The 21,231-nt window shown below is 39.0% G+C and overlaps 1 protein-coding gene across 1 annotated transcript in view; it reads right to left on the bottom strand.

Annotated features, from left to right (window-relative positions):
• Positions 1-21,231, bottom strand: part of TEX11 (testis expressed 11) — a gene marked incomplete at both ends in the record, with an annotated part of 339,675 nt that overhangs the window by 64,994 nt on the left and 253,450 nt on the right. Inside the window, 4 exons of the mRNA XM_079728048.1 lie at positions 8,265-8,337; positions 16,322-16,438; positions 19,027-19,097; positions 20,467-20,553. Of these exons, the coding sequence (XP_079584174.1) occupies positions 8,265-8,337; positions 16,322-16,438; positions 19,027-19,097; positions 20,467-20,553 (348 nt within the window). The remainder of the gene's footprint in view (positions 1-8,264; positions 8,338-16,321; positions 16,439-19,026; positions 19,098-20,466; positions 20,554-21,231) is intronic.

Here is a 21,231-nt window from a genome sequence, read left to right on the forward strand (position 1 = left end):
CTTTCTGACTTACTTCACTCTGAATGACAGTCTCTAGGTCTCATCCACCTCACTACAAATAACTCAGTTTCATTCCTTTTTATGGCTGTGTAATATTCCATTGTATATATGTGCCACATCTCCTTTATGCATTCATCTGTCGAAGGACACTTAGGTTGCGTCCATGTCCTGGCTATCGTAAGTAGAGCTGCAATGAACATTTTGGTACACGATTCTTTTTGAATTATGGTTTTCTCAGGGTATATGCCCAGTAGTGGGATTGCTAGTTCTATTTTTAGTTTTTTAAGGAATGTCCATACTGTTCTCCATAGCGGCTGTATCAATTTACATTCCCACCAACAGTGCAAGAGGGTTTCCTTTTCTCCACACCCTCTCCAGCATTTACTGTTTCTAGATTTTTTGATGATGGCCATTCTGACCAGTGTGACATGATATCTCATTGTAGTTTTGATTTGCATTTCTCTAATGATTAATGACGGTGAGCATTCTTTCATGTGTCTGTTGGCAATCGGTATATCTTCTTTGGAGAAATGTCTCTTAAGGTCTTCTGCCCAGTTTTGGATTGGGTTTTTTTTTTTTTTTTTAATATTGAGCTGCATGAGCTGCTTGTAAATTTTGGAGATTAATCCTTTTTCAGTTGCTTCATTTGCAAATATTTTCTCCCATTCTGAGGGTTGTCTTTTGGTCTTGTTTACGGTTTCCTTTGCTGTGCAAAAGCTTTGAAGTTTCATTAGGTCCCATTTGTTTATTTTTGTTTTTATTTCCATTTCTCGAGGAGGTGGGTCAAAAAGGATCTTGCGGTGATTTATGTCATAGTGTTCTGCCTATGTTTTCCTCTAAGAGTCTGATGGTTGGTGTCTGGCTTACATTTAGGTCTTTAATCCATTTTGAGTTTATTTTTGTGTATGGTGTTAGGGAATGTTCTAATTTCATTCGTTTACATGTAGCTGCCCAGTTTTCCCAGCACCACTTATTGAAGAGGCTGTCTTTTCCCCACTGTATATTGTTGCCTCATTTATCAAAGATAAGGTGACCATATGTGCGTGGGTTTATCTCTGGGCTTTGTATCCTGTTCCATTGATCTATATTTCTATTTTTGTGCCAGTACCATACTGTCTTGATTACTGTAGCTTTGTAGTATAGTCTGAAGTCAGGAAGTCTGATACCTCCAGCTCCGTTTTACTTTCTCTAGATTGCTTTGGCTATTCGGGGTCTTTTGTGTTTCCATACAAATTGTGAAATTTTTTGTTGTAGTTCTGTGAAAAATGCCAGTGGTAGATTGTTAGGGATTGTATTGAATCTGTAGATTGCTTTGGGTAGTAGAGTCATTTTCACAATGTTGATTCTTCCTACCCAAGAATGTGGTATATCTCTCCATCTATTTGTATCATCTTTAATTTCTTACATCAGTGTCTTACAATTTTCTGCATACAGGTCTTTTGTCTTCTTACGTAGGTTTATTCCTAGGTATTTTATTCTCTTTGTTGCAATGGTAAATGGGAGTGTTTTCTTAATTTCACTTTCAGATATTTCATCTTCAGTGTATAGGAATGCAAGAGATTTCTGTGCATTAATTTGGTATCCTGCTCCTTTACCAAATTCATTGATTAGCTCTAGTAGTTTTCTGGTAGCATCTTTAGGATTCTCTATGTATAGTATCATGTCATCTACAAACAGTGACAGCTTTACTTCTTTTCCAGTTGAGATTCCTTTTATTTCTTTTTCTTCTCTGATTGCTGTGGCTAAAACTTCCAAAACTATGTTGAATAACAGTGGTAAGAGTGGGCAACCTTGTCTTGTTCCTGAACTTAGTGGAAATGGTTTCAGTTTTTCACCATTTAGGATGATGTTGGCTGTGGGTTTGTCATATATGGCCTTTATTATGTTGAGGAAAGTCCCCTCTATGCCTGTATTCTGGAGGGTTTTTATCATAAATAGGTGTTGAGTTTTGTCAAAAGCTATCTGTGCATCTATTGAGATGATCATATGTTTTTTCTCCTTCAGTCTGTTAATATGGTGTATCACGTTGACTGATTTGCATATATTGAAGAAGCCTTGCATTCCTGGGATAAGCCCCACATGATCATAGTGTATGATCCTTTTAATGTGTTGCTGGATTCTGTTTGCTAGTATTTTGCTGAGGATTTTGCATCTATGTTCATCAGGGATATTGGCCTGTAGTTTTCTTTCTTTGTGATATCTTTGTCTGGTTTGGTATCATACTGATGGTGGCCTCATAGAAGGAGTTTGGGAGTGTTCCTCCCTCTGCTATATTTTGGAAGAGTTTGAGAAGGATAGGTGCTAGGTCTTCTCTAAATGTTTTATAGAATTCACCTGTGAAGCCAGCTGGTCCTGTGCTTTGGTTTGTTGGAAGATTTTTTTAAATTAATTATTTATTTTTTTTGCTGTGTTGGGTTGTTTCTGTGCGAGGGCTTTCTCTAGTTGCAGCGAGCGGGGGCCACTCTACATTGTGGTGCGTGGGCCTCTCACTATCGCGGCCTCTCTTGTTGTGGAGCACAGGCTCCATACAGATACGCAGGCTCAGTAGCTGTGGCTCACCGGCCCAGTTGTTCCGCGGCATGTGGGATCTTCCCAGACCAGGGCTCGAACCCGTGTCCCCTGCATTGGCAGGCAGATTCTCAACTACTGCACCCCAAGGGAAGCCCCCTGTTGGAAGATTTTGAATCACAGTTTCAACTGCAGTGCTTGTGATTGGTCTGTTCATATTTTCTACTTCTTCCTGGTTCAGTCACGGAAGGTTGTGCATTTCTAAGAATTTGTACATTTCTTCCAGGTTGTCCATTTTATTGGCATAGAGCTCCTTGTAGTAATCTCTCATAATCCTTTGTATTTCTGCAGGGTCAGTTGTTACTTCTTCTTCATTTGTAATTCTATTGATTTGAGTCTTCTCCGGTTTTTTCTTGATAAGTCTGGCTAATGGTTTATCAATACTGTTTATCTTCTCAAAGAACCAGCTTTTAGTTTTATTGATCTTTGCTACCGTTTCTTTCATTTCTTTTCAATTTATTTCTGATCTGATTTTTATGATTTATTTCCTTCTGCTAACTCTGGGGTTTTCCTGTTCTTCTTTCTGTAATTGCTTTAGGTGGTAAGGTTAGGTTGTTTATTTGAGATGTTTCTTGTTTCTTAAGGTAGGATTGTATTACTATAAACTTCCCTCTTAGAAATGCTTTTGCTGCATCCCATAGGTTTTGGATCATCGTGTTTTCATTGTCATTTGTTTCTAGGTATTTTTTGATTTCCTCTTTGATTTCTTCAGTGATCTGTTCGTTATTAAGTAGTGTGTTGTTCAGCCTCCATGTGTTTGTATTTCTTACAGATTTTTTCCTGTAATTGATATCTAGTCTCATAGCGCTGTGGTCAGAAAAGATACTTGAAACAATTTCAATTTTCTTAAATTTACCAAGGCTTGATTTGTGACCCAAGATACGATCTATCCTGGAGAATGTTCCATGAGCACTTGAGAGGAATGTGTATTCTGTTGTTTTTGGATGGAATGTCCTATAAATATCAATTAAGTCCATCTTGTTTAATGTATCATTTAAAGCTTGTGTTTCCTTATTTCTTTTCATTTTGGATGATCTGTCCATTGGTGAAAAGGGGGTGTTAAAGTCCCCTACTATGATGGTATTACTGTCGATTTCCCCTTTTATGGCTGTTAGTGTTTGCCTTATATATTGAGGTGCTCCTATGTTGGGTGCATAAATATTTACAATTGTTATATCTTCTTCTTAGATTGATCGCTTGATCATTATGTAGTATCCTTCTTTGTCTCTTGTAATAGTCTTTGTTTTACAGTCTATTTTGTCTGATATGAGAACAGCTACTCCAGCATTATTTTGATTTCCATTTGTATGGAATATCATTTTCCATCCCCTTACTTTCAGTCTGTATGCGTCCCGACGTCTGAAGTGGGTCTCTTGTAGACAGCATATATACAGGTCTTGTTTTTGTATCCATTCAGACAGTCTATGTCTTTTCGTTGGAGCATTTAATCCATTTACATTTAAGGTAATTATCGCTATGTATGTTCCTATTACCATCTTCTTAATTGTTTTGGGTTTGTTATTGTAGGTCTTTTCCTTCTCTGGTGTTTCCTGCCTAGAGAAGTTCCTTTAGCATTTTTTGTAAAGCTGGTTTGGTGGTGTTGAATTCTCTTAGCTTTTGCTTGTCTGTAAAGGTTTTAATTTCTCTGTCAAAGCTGAATGAGATCCTTGCTGGGTAGAGTAATCTTGGTGTAGGTTTTTCCCTTTCATCACTTTAAATATGTCCTGCCACTCCCTTCTGGCTTGCAGAGTTTCTGCTGAAAGTTCAGCTGTTAACCTTATGGGGATTCCCTTATGTGTTATGTGTTGTTTTTCCCTTGCTGCTTTTAATGTTTGTTCTTTGTATTTAATTTTTGATAGTTTGATTAATATGTGCCTTGGCGTGTTTCTCCTTGGATTTATCCTATATGGTACTCTCTGTGCTTCCTGGACTTGATTAACTATTTCCTTTTCCATATTAGGGAAGTTTTCAACTATAATCTCTTCAAATATTTTCTCAGTCCCTTTTTCTCTTCTTCTTCTTGGACCCCTGTCATTCGAATGTTGGTGCATTCAATGTTGTCCCAGAGGTCTCTGAGACTGTCCTCAATTCTTTTCATTCTTTTTTCTTTATTCTGCTCTGCAGTTTTTTCCATTATTTTATCTTCCAGGTCACTTATCCATTCTCCTGCCTTAGTTATTCTGCTATTGATCCCTTCTAGAGAATTGTAAATTTCATTTATTGTGTTGTTCATCACTGTTTGTTTGCTCTTTAGTTCTTCTAGGTCCTTGTTAAACGTTTCTTGTATTTTCTCCATTCTCTTTCCAAGATTTTGGATCTTTACTACCATTATTCTGAATTCTTTTTCAGGTAGACTGCCTATTTTGTCTTCATTTGTTAGGTCTGGTAGGTTTTTGCTTTGCTCCTTCATCTGCTGTTTCTGTGTCTTCTCATTTTGCTTAACTTACTCTGTTTGGGGTCTCCTTTTCACAGGCTGCAGGTTCTTAGTTCCCGTTGTTTTTGGTGACTGTCCCCAGTGGCTAAGGTTGGTTCAGTGGGTTGTGTAGCCTTCCTGGTGGAGGGGACTAGTGCCTGTGTTCTGGTGGATGACGCTGGATCTTGTCTTTCTGGTGGGCAGGTCCACGTTTGGTGGTGTGTTTTGGGGTGTCTGTGGCCTTGTTATGGTTTTAGGCAGCCTCTCTGCTAATGGATGGGGTTGTGTTCCTGTCTTGCTAGTTGTTTGGCATAGGGTGTCCAGCACTGTAGCTTGATGGTCGTTGAGTGGAGCTGGGTCTTGGCGCTGAGATGGAGATCTCTGGGAGATTTTCGCCGTTTGATGTTATGTGGAGCCAGGAGGTCTCTTGTGGACCAGTGCCCTGAACTTGGCTCTCCCACCTCAGTGGCACAGCCCTGACGCCTGGCTGGAGCACCAAGAGCCTGTCCTCCACATGGCTTTTGCAGCTTGAAGTTCTTTATCACCTTGTAAATCACCCAACAGCAAAGATTAATTTCTCCCAGGTTGGTCTGTGGGTTGGCTGCAGTGGAATTTAGGTTTGATTCACGTGCTTTTCATTTCCAGGGCTCAGGTGGAAGAGCATCGGCACAGGGGCACGCTTTTCTCCTTGTGCAGGAAGGAGCACCGATGATAGCCATTCTTTAAAGCAGTTTTATGTTCACAGCAAAATTGAGTGGAAAGTACTGAGTGTTCCCATATATACCCTATCCCCCACTGCATACAACCTCCCCCACTATTGACATCCTGTACCATAGTGGTACATTTGCTACAATCAATGAATCTACAGTGACATATCATTTTTACCCAAATTCCATAGGTTACATTAGGATTCACTCTTGGTATTGTACATTCTATGGATTTTGACAAATGTATAATAACATGTATCCACCATTGTAGTGTCATACATAATAGTTTCACTGCCCTAAAAACTTTCTGTGTTCTATGTATTCAACCCTCCTTCCACAACTCACCCTTGGCAACCAATGACCCTTTTATTGTCTCCATAGTTTTGTCTTTTCTGGAATGTCATATAGTTGGAATCATATAGTATGTGGCGTTTTCAGATTGGCTTCCTTCACTTAGTAATGTGCATTTAAGTTTCCTTCATGTCTTTTCATGGCTTAATAGTTCATTTCTTCTTAACCCTGAATAATATTTCATTGTTTGGACATTCAACAGTTTATCCATTCACTTACTGAAGGATATCTTGGTTGCTTCCAAATTTTAGCAATTGTGAATAAAGCTGCTATAAACATCCATGTGCAGGTCTTTTCATGGACATAAGTTTTCAATTTATTTGAGTAAATACCAGGGAGCACAGCTGCTGGACTGTATAGCAAGAGTACGCTTAGTTTTGTAAGAAATTGTCAAGCTGTCTTTCAACGTGGCTAAACCATTTTGCATTCCTGTCAGCAATGAATGAGCATCCCTGTTGCTGCACATACTTACCAGCATTTGGTGTTTTCAGTGTTTTAAATTTTTCCATTGTAACAGGTGTGTAGTGGTATTTCATTGTTGTTTAAATTTGCAAGTCTCTAATGACATAGATAGATAGATGATAGATAGATAGATATAGATATAGATAGATAGATAGATAGATAAGAGTCTAGCTGTGTTCCTAGAAAGAAGAAATTGATTCTTCATTAGACAGCTAGCATTCTGATATACGTTGTAAATAAAAGGCACTGAAGGTATGAATTTCACGCTGAGCACTGCTTTAGCAATTCAGATTCTGTTATGAGATATTCTTGTTATCATGATTTTCTGGATTTTCCATTATTACTGTTGTTTAAAATGTCCAACTGGTCAAGGGTTTTGTTTCCTGATTCCATTATTAATTTCTAGTTTTACTGCATTGTGATCAGATAATGTTGTCTGTTTTATTTCTGTCTTAGAATTTATTCACGTTTTCTTTTTTTTATTCAAGTTTTTCTTGTGATCAATTTTGTAAATGTTCAAAGGGCACATGAAGAGAAAATGAGTTTTCTATTCTCAGGCTATAAAGTATGTTTTCAGGCTATAGAGTACATTTCTATTAAATCTTCCATACTAAGAATGTTATTTAGGTATCCTCTATCCTTTCTTTTTATTGTTTGTATTCTTTTAAATTCCTGCCATAGATTGAGAGAGGTGAGCTAAATTTTATGTGTTTATGTTTTTCCTTATAATTCCTATAGTTTGATATCAAAATCCATCAAAGATATCATGCATGAACACACACAAAATGACAGACCAATGATTTCTAAATATTAGGAAACCAAATTCATCAGCCTTTTAAAAAATAATAATACACCATGACCAAATAGGGGTTATTCCAGAAATGCAACAATGACTCAATTTTAGGAAATATATTATTATTATAATTCAATATATTAATACTTCAAAAGAGAAAAACCGGGCTTCCCTGGTGGTGCAGTGGTTGAGAGTCCGCCTGCCGAGGCAGGGGACACGGGTTCGTGCCCCGGTCCGGGAAGATCCCACGTGCCGCGGAGCGGCTGGGCCCGTGAGCCATGGCCGCTGAGCCTGCGCGTCCGGAGCCTGTGCTCCGCAACGGGAGAGGCCACAACAGTGAGAGGCCCACATACCGCAAAAAAAAAAAAAAAAAAAAAAAAAAAAAAGAGAAAAACCATATGATTATCTCTATAGAAGCTTAAAAGGCATGTAATTCAATTCAATATCTACTGATTTCTTTAAAAATTCTAACTAAAACAGAAACAGATGCACACAATAAAGTCTATCTAATAATACCATTCTTAATCAGGAAACAGTAGCAAGCTACTATGTAACTTCAAAAGGTTTACTATTATTTTGATTATTTCATAACAAAATGTTAGCAGTATCTGATATTATAATTTTGGTTTGGAAGACTCTGTACCCTACATTTAGTCAAAGTTAAAACGATTAAATTAGACATCAAATCTTGTGACCTAGGAGCAATAAAGTCATGTTGAACAATTATGGTCCTAGTTTTATACTCAATACTATACTTCAATAAAAATCAAGGTAAAAAATGTTCTTACTCTAAGTAGTATATCAAAGAGTCAAAATACAGACATACCATGGGGAAAAGCTAGCTCTTAAAGAATCATTTGACTGGTTATCAAGTATTGCAGTGGGACAAATTTCTGGTGATAAAGACTAGGTTATTAAGATTTGAAACCCCTTTTATAACTGTGTTACCAAACTCCCAGTCCCACTGTACCTGTTTCTTTCATGAGATTCCAGATGTCTCTGCATTTATGGATCTGATCAAGTGCACGATTCAGTAACATGGCCTATTTGGTAAGAAAGCCATGAGAAAATTAGTCTCAACAAAACCAAACTTTAAGCAAATAAAAATATCATTTTCACTAAAAACAGTTAAAAATAAAACTATAGAAAAATGAAAGTATAAACTGAATATTTGGAATTTATATATAAATATTAGCCTCTCTATATATTTTTTTACTTTTCCTTAATGTTCCAGGAAAATGAGGATTATATAGAAAATCTTGAACATTATCAATTTCTTTAATAACCTCGGATAGAAGAGAAGCACTTCCAGAATGGTGGTATGAGGAGAGCCATGGATCCTCTCACCAGCAAAATTACCATAACTGGTGAAAATTTTAAAACACAATCATGTAAAGTCTCAGGAAATTGCCCTGGGGGCATATAGCAAATGGGGAAACATCTATTCCAGGAAATCTACTAAGTCTCAGTAAGAACAGTGAGTACCTGTAGCAGTTGAGCCATGATCTGCTCACTCTCCCCCAAGCTCAGTGTGATGTAAGTGCACTTTAGGTGGGTGTCGCCAAGAAGATGGGGCTCACTCTATCTTTAGTTTCCAGGCTAGGGATGACCAGAATGGGCATGCTGCCAGTATCTCTCATCCCCCTCCCCAAGATCTGTATTGCATGAGTTCTATTATAAACAAGCACAACTGAGAAGACTTGAGCTCTCTTCTTCTACCCAGTCCCCATACGAGACATTGCAAATTGAGAATACTGGGTCTCAGTTGCCCTCACCTCAGCTTGCTTATAAGATAGAGTTTCCATGCTGGAAGAGGCAAGCCAAGAATGCTAGGGACTACGACTTTTGCCTAGCCCTGACTCATAGAGATGTATTGTCACTCTGATACAAATGGGTCACTGTCCCTGCCTCTAGTTTCAAAGCAGTGGTATAGAGTTTCTGCTCAGGAGGAGAGGAAGGTCATTAGAAGAGTGAGCTCTGTAGTCACCCTAAGGAGACTGACTTTTATTGAAATAGAACTTGAGGAGTTCGAGTCTAAGGGCACTATAAAAAAACGTGGAGATTTTGGTGTGGGCAATTAAGAGGAGGCTGGTAACTAATGATATCGACAAGCTAAACAGTAGACCAGCTAGAAGTTTACAGAGAGAACCAGGGGAAGAGAAAGCTAAGAAGATTCCCTATCCCTTCAAAGGGGCCTTACTTTAATTGGATCAGACTGTGGAGCAATTTATGCCAAAGAGCATTTTCAAACACTCACATGCATGTGCGTGTGCACGCGCGTGCACGCACACACACGCACACACACACACACACAGCAGTCACCTAATAATTAGTCAAGACTTACATCTGTGTGTGATACCAATAAAAGAAGCCCATTCAGAAGCTTAACAGGGAGATCACAGAAAGAGATAGTCAAAAATAACCCTGCTAAAACTTCTTTCATCCCTTTTCAGGGGAGGGGTCAGGATAACTGCAAAGGCAAAGACTGTAATCTCTGATAAGTAGTATCAGAAGCTGTATACTACTATACAGCTGTGGGAAATAGACTGCACTGAGCTAGCCCAGCCAAGTCACTAAACAAATAAACAAGCAAATATTAACAGCAAGTCCCAGATGGGGGGGAAATCAGTATCCAAAGATGTTCCAAGATATTATGCAAACTGTCCAGTTTTCAACAAAAAATTATAAGATATGCAAAGAAACAAGAAGTATGACCCATACACAGGAATAAAGTAGGCAACAGGAACTGACTTTGGAAAGGTCCAATGTTGGAACTTAGCAGACGCAGATTTCAAAGTAGCTATTCTAAATATGTTCAAACAACTAAAGGAAACCACACTTAAAGAAGGAAGGTATGATGACAATGTCAGGAAATGCAGAATCTTGATTAAAAAGGCAGTGGGATAACATATTCAATGTAATGAAATAAAATATCAGTCATCCAAGAATCTAATATCCAGCAAAACTATCTTTCAGAGCTGAAAGCAAAATAAATTCTCAGATTAAAAAAAGCTGAGAGAATCTTTTTGCTAGCAGAACCATTTTATAAAAATGCTAAGAGAGGTTCTTCAGGCTGAAAGCAAGTGACACCAGATAGTAATCTGAATCCAAATGAAAAAACAAAGTGTACTGATAAAGGTAATTATGTAACTGTAAAAGAAAGTGTAAATATATATTTCTTCTTTCTTCTCATTTTAAAAAAACAACTGTATAAAACTATATATAGTTTTTTTTTATACCATTTCACCAACCCAAGAAGAAAATACATTCTTTCTCAAGCACACATGGCACTTTATCCAGGACAGACCATTTGTTAGGCCACAACACAGACTTCAAATAAATGTAAAATAACTTGAAGTCGGGCTTCCCTGGTGGCGCAGTGGTTGAGAGTCTGCCTGCCGATGCAGGGGACACGGGTTCGTGCCCTGGTCCAGGAAGATCCCACATGCCGCGGAGCGGCTAGGCCCGTGAGCCATGGCTGCTGAGCCTGCACGTCTGGAGCCTGTGCTCCGCAACGGGAGAGGCCACAACAGTGAGAGGCCCGCGTACCACAAAAAAAAAAAAAAAAAAAAACCAACTTGAAGTCACACAAAGTATGTACTCTGTCCACAGTAGAACAAGATTAGAAATCAGTAAGATAATAATAGATAATAATAAATTTGGGAAACAAACATGTGGATATTAAACAATAGATTCCTAAATAAACAATGGGTCAAAGAAGAAATCAGAATGAAAATTAGAAAATATTTTGCAATGAATGAAAAGAGAAAAACAAACAAACCAATACTTATGCGATGCTGCTCAAGCTATGATGCTATGGTCTGAATGTATGCCCCCAAATTCATATGTTAAAATCATACCCCAAAGGTGAAGGTATTAGCAGGTGGGGCCTTTGAGAGATGCTAAAGTCATAAGGATGGAGCCCTCATACATGAGATTTGTGCTTTTTATAAGAAGGTTCCAAAGAGATCCTTGGCACTTTCCATCATGGGAGGACACAGCAAAAAGGTGTCAGCTATAAAGGAGGAAGAGAGACCTCATCAGAGAACACAACCATGCTGGCACCTTGTTCTTGGGACTTCCAGCATCCAGAACTGTGAGAAATAAATTTCTGTTGTTTATAAGCTACCCAGTCTATTGTGTTTTGTTATAGCAGCTTGAATGGACTGAGACAGAAGATTGGTACTGATTGGTAGGGTGCTGCTGTAACAAATACCTAAAAATATGGAAGCAGCTTTGGAACTGGGTAATGGGCAGAGTCTGGAAGAGTTTGGAGGTGCATGCTAGAAAGTCTACATTGCCATGAACGGACTGTTAAGGGAAATTCTCTTGAGGACCAAGAAAGAGAAGAGGAGAGCTGTAGAGAAAGCCTCAGTCTTCTTAGAGAATATCTAAGTGGCTGTGAACTGAATGTTAGTAGAAATATGGACAGTAAATGTCATTCTGATGAGGTCTCAGATGGAAATGAGGAACATTGGAAACTAGAGGAAAGGAGGAAAGGCCATCCTTGCTACAAAGTGGCAAAGAGCTTGGCTGAATTGTGTTTGTGTTCCCAGCGTTTTATAGAAGGTAGTACTTGTGAGCGATGAAATTGATATTTGGCTGAAGAAATTTCTAAGCAAAGTGTTGAAGAGTGGCTTGGTTTCTCTTGAATGCTTATAGTAAAATGTGAGAAGAGAGAAATGATTTAAAGGTGGAATTGTTAATCAAAAATTAAGCAGAGGGGCTTCCCTAGTGGCGCAGTGGTTGAGAGTCCGCCTGCCGATGCAGGGGACACGGATTCGTGCCCCAGTCCAGGAAGATCCCACATGCCACGGAGCGGCTGGGCCCGTGAGCCATGGCCACTGAGCCTGCACGTCCAGAGCCTGTGCTCTGCAACGGGAGAGGCCACAACAGTGAGAGGCCCGCGTACCGCCAAAAAAAAAAAAAAAAAATTAAGCAGAATTTTAAAATGTGGAAAATTCTTAGCCCGTTAACATTGAAATAAATAAGAAAGCGTCAAAGGGAGAGAACACCAAGGGTGTGGCTGAATTGATAAGGAGATCGCTGTGGATGAGCCTTCTCAACAGAAGCTAGGAGCTATTCATCAAGACAATGGGGAGATTGGTCAGCCATCTAAACAGAAGCCAGGACCTATTGTCCAAGGCAAAGGAAGAATAACCTCAACAGCAGATCAGAGATCTTTGGGGCTGGCCCTCCCATCACGGGCCCAGAGTGCAAGGGCCTGCGGGGCAGAAGGATTTCAAAGGAGGGGCCCACTGTGGCCCAGAGCCATCTCATTTCCTGGGCTGCGCTCCTCAAATTCCCACACCATGCTCCTCGGACACCCCAAGTGCAGCACAGGCTGCTGTGGTTGTCCCTCCAGAAGGCACAGGTTGCAAACCTCTGGAAGGCATCAGCTTGGTGTTTTCTCCCCAGTATTCAGAGTGCAAGAGCTGGGGGGCACTGCTGCCCTCTCCTAAATTTCAAAAGATGCCCCAGAGACCGTCAGGGCCCAGGCAAAGAACCTCTGTAGGGGAGAACCACTGCAGAAAGCCCTCACTAGGGCAATGCCCCACAGAGCCTTCTACCCCAGACCAGTAGAGCCACCTTGTGGAATTCCAGCCTGAACCCTAACTTGTGAGAGCTGCAGCATGTACTGCACCTGGCAGAGCCATTCAGGTGGGGTCTAGAGGCTTGGGGGCCCAACTGTAGCCCCAGTGGGTTCAAAATGTGGGGCACCAAGACAAGGAGGATTGTTTTTAAGCCTTGGGGTTTAATGTTGTTTTCCCCATTAGGTTTTGGGCTTACCTTTGTAAGCAGCTCTTTGTAGGAAACTGCCCTCAGCAGGAAACCCCTTTTCTTGTCAATTTAGCAAAGCTATATTGTAACTAACTTTTAAATCAGGCATCCCCATCTTTGGCCCAAGCACACCTTTCAAATCTTTTGATCACACAATACCTTGCCTAACCTGTTGGTTCTTTCCTTAGATCAAAGAAGTAGAAATGAAGGATAAGTAATTAACAGAAGACCAGATCTCTTCCCTAGCTTCCCCTTCAGTAACAAATTGTCCTGTTCTAGGAAAAAGATGTGGTTCCTTGGTAACTTACAATTACTATATATATTTTAAAGTATCCCTCACTTTCCCCAGCTTATACTCAGGAGACTAGATGCAAAGTTGATAGGATTATGCAGTCTATCTATATTGCTTCATAATATACTTACCTGGAAATACTTCAGTTGATGAGGATTTAGAGAACAAGGAACAGATGTAAATAATAGAATCCAACAAATCTTCATTAGAGAAAGAGCACCATGGTCTAACTCATAGGGGCCAGACTAACATGGGGAAAGGCAGAGTACATCTTCAATTATCTAAACAGATATCCTTTCAAAAGCAAAGAAGATTATAGAAAGGTTACTAGGTTAGAGAGTTCTTAGGAAACATAAGTGTGTGCAAGAAAAAGAACACAGGAAAAAAAGAACAGTGTTAGAAACAAACAAAATAATTAAGGATCATACTTAAGAGTTTGTGAAATTTCCCTCACGTCAATTTGATCTCTATTCACTGAGACACAAATTTAAGACTCAGGACTACCAACTTAAGAGGGAAAGCTTTTAAAAAGTTAAAATCTCTATGTGAAAACAAGATGTTATTGTTTTCTTAGTAAAGCAAAAGACCTTATTTTGAGAATACCACTGAAACAGAGCTCGACCCTGTGGGGCCCTCCTGGGGAATAAAAACCTTTCCATTCCCCCATTTCTTGTTTGTAGAATAAAGGCTTTCAGCCTCCTAGACTTTCCCTGAGTTCCAAAGGGCAGATTCAAATAGTTACTAATTAGAAGAGTGAGGGAATGCAGAAAAAAAAAAAACAATAGTGCAGGATGGTGGTCCTGGTTCCTCCTTGGGGGATGTGGATAAAGTTTGATATATATCTCTGAGTTCTTCTACAGGAACTAAGGCCCCCACCCACGTGGAGGATGATAACTTTAGGCTGAGCACAAGTATTTGGACCCCAGACTGGTTGGAACCAGAAGGCTGATGATTGAGATTCCTGGAACACCATCCTGTTACCTCACCACCAACCAGTCAGAGGAGGGTTACACACTCTGCATCACCTCTCCCCCAAATTTTACATATAAAAACTTCTTCCCTGAAATCCATTGGGGAGTTTGGGTCTTTTGAGAATGAGCCACCTGTTCTCCTTGCATGGCCCTTGCAATAAGCCTTTCTCTGCTCCAAACTCTGACATTCCAGTTTGTTTGGCCTCACTGTGTGTGGGGCATACGAACTTGAGTTCGACAACATCCTTACTTGTTAAGAAGCAAAATATTTGTTTTGGTTTTGCTCTGAGGCTCATAGATTCGTTTTTTCATCTTCTTTTACAATGGAGAGGTTTCTAAAAAGAGGCCCCTTTACTCCTCAGGACAACGACTTTATCTTCTTTATCCCCAGTACCTAGCAGAGTGCTTGGTACTCGTATGTTTTTCGAGTTGAACTCAACAAGGAAGAGAAAGGAAAGAAAATATGTTGGCAGAGATCTGCTAAGAGTTTGTTCCAGATGTGAAGAATCATATAAAAGAACAGATTAACAGAAGGAAGAGAATAAGCACCAAGAAGGATTTTATACCAACTGGAAAGAAAAGAAGCTGGTAGGTATGGGAAATTGGGATGTTTTCTTTGTCTAGGGAAGAGAAAAAAGCAGAGACCTAGAACTTAAAACCATACAAAAATGCTAGTGGTCCAACTTGGTGACAACTTTCTTAGCTTGAAAGAAGGAAGGTAAAGAACTAAAGGCAAACCAAAGAATACTCTGGTAGATGGGAGAGCAAGATGTTGATGTTGGTATCTCCTAAAAGGGGTAAGGTTTAAGCTGAGAGTGGAATTCAGGCCAAAGTAGGAATTCTGTCTTCTTCTTGTTAAAATTGAGTTAATGATAAAATATTTAAGAATGTGGGCCAAAGAAAGCAAATGCAACTGAGAGACGAAAAACAAGCCAACTAAATAATTTCAGATGGCTATCAAAGCTGTGGAAGTAAATGAGTGCTTCCTTAGAGGATGTGTGAAAGGAAACAGAAATAGAGAAGACACTCCTATGGACCACATGTGATCACAGGGAGATGATGAAGATAAAGAATATTTCAATAGAACTACCATATGACCCAGCAATCCCACTACTGGGCATATACCCTGAGAAAACCATAATTCAAAAGAGACATGTACCAAAATGTTCATTGCAGCTCTATTTACAATAGCCCGGAGATGGAAACAACCTAAGTGTCCATCATCGGATGAATGGATAAAGATGTGGCACATATATACAATGGAATATTACTCAGCCATAAAAAGAAACGAAATTGAGCTATTTGTAATGAGGTGGATAGACCTAGAGTCTGTCATACAGAGTGAAGTCAGAAAGAGAAAGACAAATACTGTATGCTAATACATATATATGGAATTTAAGGAAAAAAAACGTCATGAAGAACCTAGGGGTAAAACAGGAATAAAGACACAGACCTACTTGAGAATGGACTTGAGGATATGGGGAGGGGGAAGGGTAAGCTGTGACAAAGCGAGAGAGAGGCATGGACATATATACAGTACCAAACGTAAGGTAGATACCTAGTGAGAAGCAGCCGCATAGCACAGGGAGATCAGCTCGGTGCTTTTTCACGACCTAGAGGGGTGAGATAGGGAGGGTGGGAGGGAGGGAGACGCAAGAGGGAAGGGATATGGGAACAGATGTATATGTATAACTGATTCACTTTGTTATAAAGCAGAAACTAAAAAAAAAAAAAAAGAATATTTCAAAACAGATTCAGAAAAAATGGTCCATGGCAAGGGGCATTTTAAAAAAAGGAAGAGGCCAAGCCAAATGTGACCTTTCCTTAGGAAGGAAGTAGCCATTACAAATCTTTGAAATCAAGATGTTGCTAGAATGGAGGGAAGGATTCTTTAAAGAGAATCAAAAAAATTGTATCAGGGAAAGCAAACATACCAAACAGCACACTGAATTGCTTGTGTTTTCCCTGAAGGTTGCACATTACCTGTTCGGAACTTGTTGAAGCTTTTCTCCCTTGCTCTAGATCAACTGCAGATGCCACAAGTAAACATGTTTTCTGTGCAATCAGAACTGCTTGATCAGAAGGACAAAACTGGGACAGCTGATAAGAAATAACCAGAACATCAATGAATAGTGAGAATTCTGCCAGGTGAACACAAACAATCAGAATGAAAATCAGCAAAATCCTGTCTGAATGACAAAATTCAGCTGGAAAAGCACATCTCACCTTAAAAATGATATAGACTATAACACTGATTTACGGTTTTAATTTTCTATTACTTTCTATTGTTTTTTAGCACCTTTCTAGAGATTAAAAAGCTTCATTTCTTCACAATTTTCCTATCTTTCCCAGTGACAAGTACTGTCATTTGGCCCTGTATTTCTATCTAGTGATTTACTTCTTGGTTTACGTTGTAATTTCTAAGTGATTTTCCCCCTGGCAAATAGATTTCCCCTTTGCATTGAATAGAACTGAAATTAGTAGCTATATTGTTCATGGTTGAAAGAGACAATGTCAAATCTTGACAGGCATTAGTCATAACCTCATCATTAAACCTTGTCCTCCAGCTTTAGAAAAAAATCCCATGGGGTGTGCTCAGAGCAGGGGGCCTGAAGAAATGGCTCCTCTGTTTACAACACACCCAACAGAAATCTGAGTTCATTGTGACAAGGGGCACAAACTTGTGGCCTTCCTATGAACAAATACCCAACACATACCCCGCTGTAGCTCCACATGGCTTCTGGGTAGGACCAGTGGGACAGGTCTCAATATTGGAAGAAAAGCTACAGTATTTAGTGGGGAAGTTTGCCACCTAGAGCCAGTGAGGTCCACATATGAGTGGGCCGTAAGTGGTCTTATAGACATAAAGACTTTGAATCTTTTTATTCAAGGGAAAAAAAATAGATTCCAACTATATGCCATTCTGGAAAAGGCAAAACTATGGAGACAATAAAAAGATCAATGGTTGCCAGGAGTTTGGGGGGGAGAGGGGAGCTGAATACACAGAGTACAGAAGTTTTTACTGAGCAGTGAAATACTTTGTATGACATTATAATGATGGATATATGTCATTATACTTTTGTCCAAACCCATAGAACGTGCAACACTACTCACTTCAATAAAGTGAACCCTAAGGTGAACTGTGGACTTTGGTTTTATGACGTGTCAATGCAGTTTGTCCTTGGTTTAAAAAAGGAAAGGGGGCTTCCCTGGTGGCGCAGTGGTGAGAGTCCGCCTGCCGATGCAGGGGACACGGGTTCGTGCCCCGGTCCGGGAGGATCCCACATGCCGCAGAGCAGCTGGGCCCGTGAGCCATGGCTGCTGAGCCTGCGCGTCCGGAGCCCGTGTTCCACAACGGGAGAGGCCACAGCAGTGAGAGGCCCGCGTACCGCAAAAAAAAAAAAAAAGGTACGACTCTGTTGATAATGGCTACGCATGTGTCGGGACGGGGTATATGGGGGAACTTCTGTACCATCCTGTCAATTTTGTTGTAAACCTGAAACTGCTTTAAAAAAAAGTCTCCAAAAAAAAAAGAGAATTAACACTCAGGGTAGACATTTTTGGCAACACTTTTGTTTCACTTATATATGTATGCATATTATATATGTGTGTGTGTTTGTTGGACTGTAATGTAAAAGGTATTTTTTAGATCAAAAGAGTTTGCAGGCCACTGTAGTTAAGTTATACTAGCAAATAAAAGCACAAATTAACCTCAAAAAAACCCCCAAACCTCCCAGCTTTGTAGTACAGTAAAATTCTAAGCTACTTGATTCTAACATGGAATCCGACTAGTGCTATCATGAATGTCAAAACTAAAGCTAATTTATTTCACCTAATTAAAATGGCAATTATACCTAAACTTTCAAACATTATTTCTTAATCTCCCCAAATATTTAGTGATCATAATCATCACCATCATTTAACTAATAGCATTTCAAGACACCCAAGCTCTGTACATCTCAGGTGACTCGTATATAAAATGAGGGAGTTGTGCTAGATTATCTCTATAGTTCTTTCCAGTTCTAAAACATTTAATCTACCTCAACATATCAGACTGCATACTCCTGAATGTGTATGAGGGATATTCTTTGCCACCTCTCTTTTCATCCTCTAATCAATACCTGATCCTCTTTCTGGCATTTAACCTCTACCTTGGAGGATAACAACTATTTTAAAAGGCTTGTAACTGCAAAACAAGCTCACAAATCCTTACACACAAAACCTGTTGGAAAAATTATAAAGTAGGTCCAAGCTTCGTAGCATCCTTTTAACCTCCTGTTGTCCCCAGATACCTATTCAATATTCCTATAGACTTATACCCATAACCCTTCCTAATGTTTTGGTAATTGACAACTTCTTAGAGTATTCCCTCCTAAAGACAGTTATATTTTGATGTAGGTTCTGAGAGACTGAAATTCCTTCAAAGATAAAGGAATAAGTCTCTTATGGTAGAACTTTAGGCTCCATGATGGTTGTTTGTGATATTTCGGTATGGGGAGACCTGCCTCATGTTCTCATATTATACCCTATAGGGATCAAATTCTCCTTAGGTCATTCCTGCTTAAACATATATTAAAAGTTCCTAGATTAAAAGCCAATCTCACTCTATACTTAGTCATTGACTATACCCATAGTGGTCATATCCTTGTTGTCATCCATATGTGAGATACTTGTTGGAAGAGACTTACCTTATAAGAAATTATGAAAAACTCTCTCATTGTCACTGGGTCTTTGTCACATTGCACAGCCAAGTTCCAAGCTGAAAGTTAACATGAAATAACATAATTATGAAAATTTACTGTTTAAATCTGTACCATTATAATCTCCACTACCTACATCTTTAATATTAACACACTAATGAGTGGTTTCTCAGTGGTTAAAAGAAGTTAACTTTAGGTTTTCAGAGAAGTTTTTTCCAGGTAAATTTAGAGACTTCTATCACTTCCAATCTTTAATTCTAGGACAGTGGCCAATGGAGATAGTGTTGGATTTTTTTAAATTGGGGACGTATGATAAATTCTTAGTTGGCACAAATCCATCTAAAAAAATGAGGATCACACTGAGGAGTTCACCGACTTCAGTTGGTGGAGCCCCCAGTAGGCAACATTCAGTATGATCTTTACCTTGGAAAATCAAAATTAAAATTCAGTGAAACAAGTACTAGAAAATAACTTTTCAAACTTCCAAAAGGTCAAAGTCATTAAACCTTTCTATAGTTTAAATGTTTGTTATTTTCCATTATTTGCATGTTTCCCAGAAGCCAGATTGCTGTATTTATTCCCTTTTCTCCTAGATTAGAGCCCCAGTAAACCCCATAAAGCAGAAAAAGGTCCATGTAGAACCAGTTTACTTTGTGACATTGATGCTTAATTGCTCTTGCTTACTTATCACTGTAGTAACTACCTCCACAATTTCGTAAACATTTTTATTGAAATAGAACCTACATAAAGTAAATTACACAACTCTTAATTGTACAGCTTGACGAATTTTCACAAAGTGTATATATCCATGTAACCAATCCAGATCAAGGAAAATCTTGATCATTACCAGAAACCCAGAAGCACTCTCACTTACCCTCTTCAAGTACGACTCCCTTCAAGGGTAATCACTATCCTAAGTTCTAACAGCGCCAATTAGTTTTGCCTGTGTTTTTGTTTTTGTTTTTTACTATATATAAATGGAACCATGCAGTATATACTCAACATCTGGCTTCTTTTGCTCAACATTATTTTTGGGAGATTCATTCATATTGTTGCATGTAGTTTATTTTTCATGAATCACATTTAGAGACAAATTGGGCATTCTAGACCAAGTTTAGAAGCATAACCTTGGGGACCTGTAGTTCTAATTCATCATTTTATTCTTAGATCCATTTCTACGGAAAAGGAAGAAAACTAGTATTTAGTGAGTACACAGTATGCCCCAGGTACATACACTGTTTCTTTTAAAACCCATAATAACCCTATGAAGTATGTATAATTGTCCCCATTTTTATAAATAGTGAAACTGAGATTAAGCAAGTTATCCTTGTACCCATAGCTACAAATGGAAGATCCAGAATTTGAATCCACATCTGTCTGATTCTACCGCCCCACAATGTTTCCCATAGCCACAGAATTTCCTTTTACCCATTTTTCGAAACCAATGAGCTTCATTAGTCCTTGAGCCTGAAGTCGAGACTTCTCCATCAAAATACTGAACAAGTTTCGGGAGTGCTGCAGTCAAACAGGAAAATCTGATATTGAGGTCTTTTACTTTATACTCTAGCAAAGTTGTTAATCCCGCTTTAAAAACAGTCAAACATGAGCTTGAATTTAGAAAGTTCTTTTTCTATGCATGTGCATGGGTGCATACCAAAAGTAATTTAAATGACAAAAAGCATTACCAAGCTCCAAGAAACTGTTAACTCAAACTCTGGGGAACAAACACACCTTTGGAGAGATTTAGAATTTTAATTAGAGCAATCATTCACCACCTGAGGTAGAAAGATATGATTTACGTGTAAGGAAACAAAGAAGAGGAATAATCATTTAAAACACTGAAAAGGAGATTGAGGATTGGAAGAGTATTGATAGGTTGGCATAATATTTACTGTGCTCCTACAGCAAGCACAGTATGGAACCAGAATGTGCCGTCATCATCAGAAAGCATTTATTACATACTCATGTGCCCTTCTGAGAGATAAGAATGCCAACAGAAAACGTTTTCTCTTTTGAAAAGCTGTGGTTTCTAAACCACTTTGCTACATTTACACCCTGTTGACAGGTATTTGAGGTATAAAATTGAACTACTGCAATAAATGGAACAGAATTTCTAAGATATGGAGTTTTTGGTGTGTTTTAGACATAAGGAAATAGGTACACGGGCAGTAGAAATTGGAAGACCTATTAGGC

Source organism: Hyperoodon ampullatus (genome assembly GCF_949752795.1).
Source record: "Hyperoodon ampullatus genome assembly, chromosome: X".
In the NCBI taxonomy this organism is placed as follows: Eukaryota; Metazoa; Chordata; class Mammalia; order Artiodactyla; family Ziphiidae; genus Hyperoodon; species Hyperoodon ampullatus.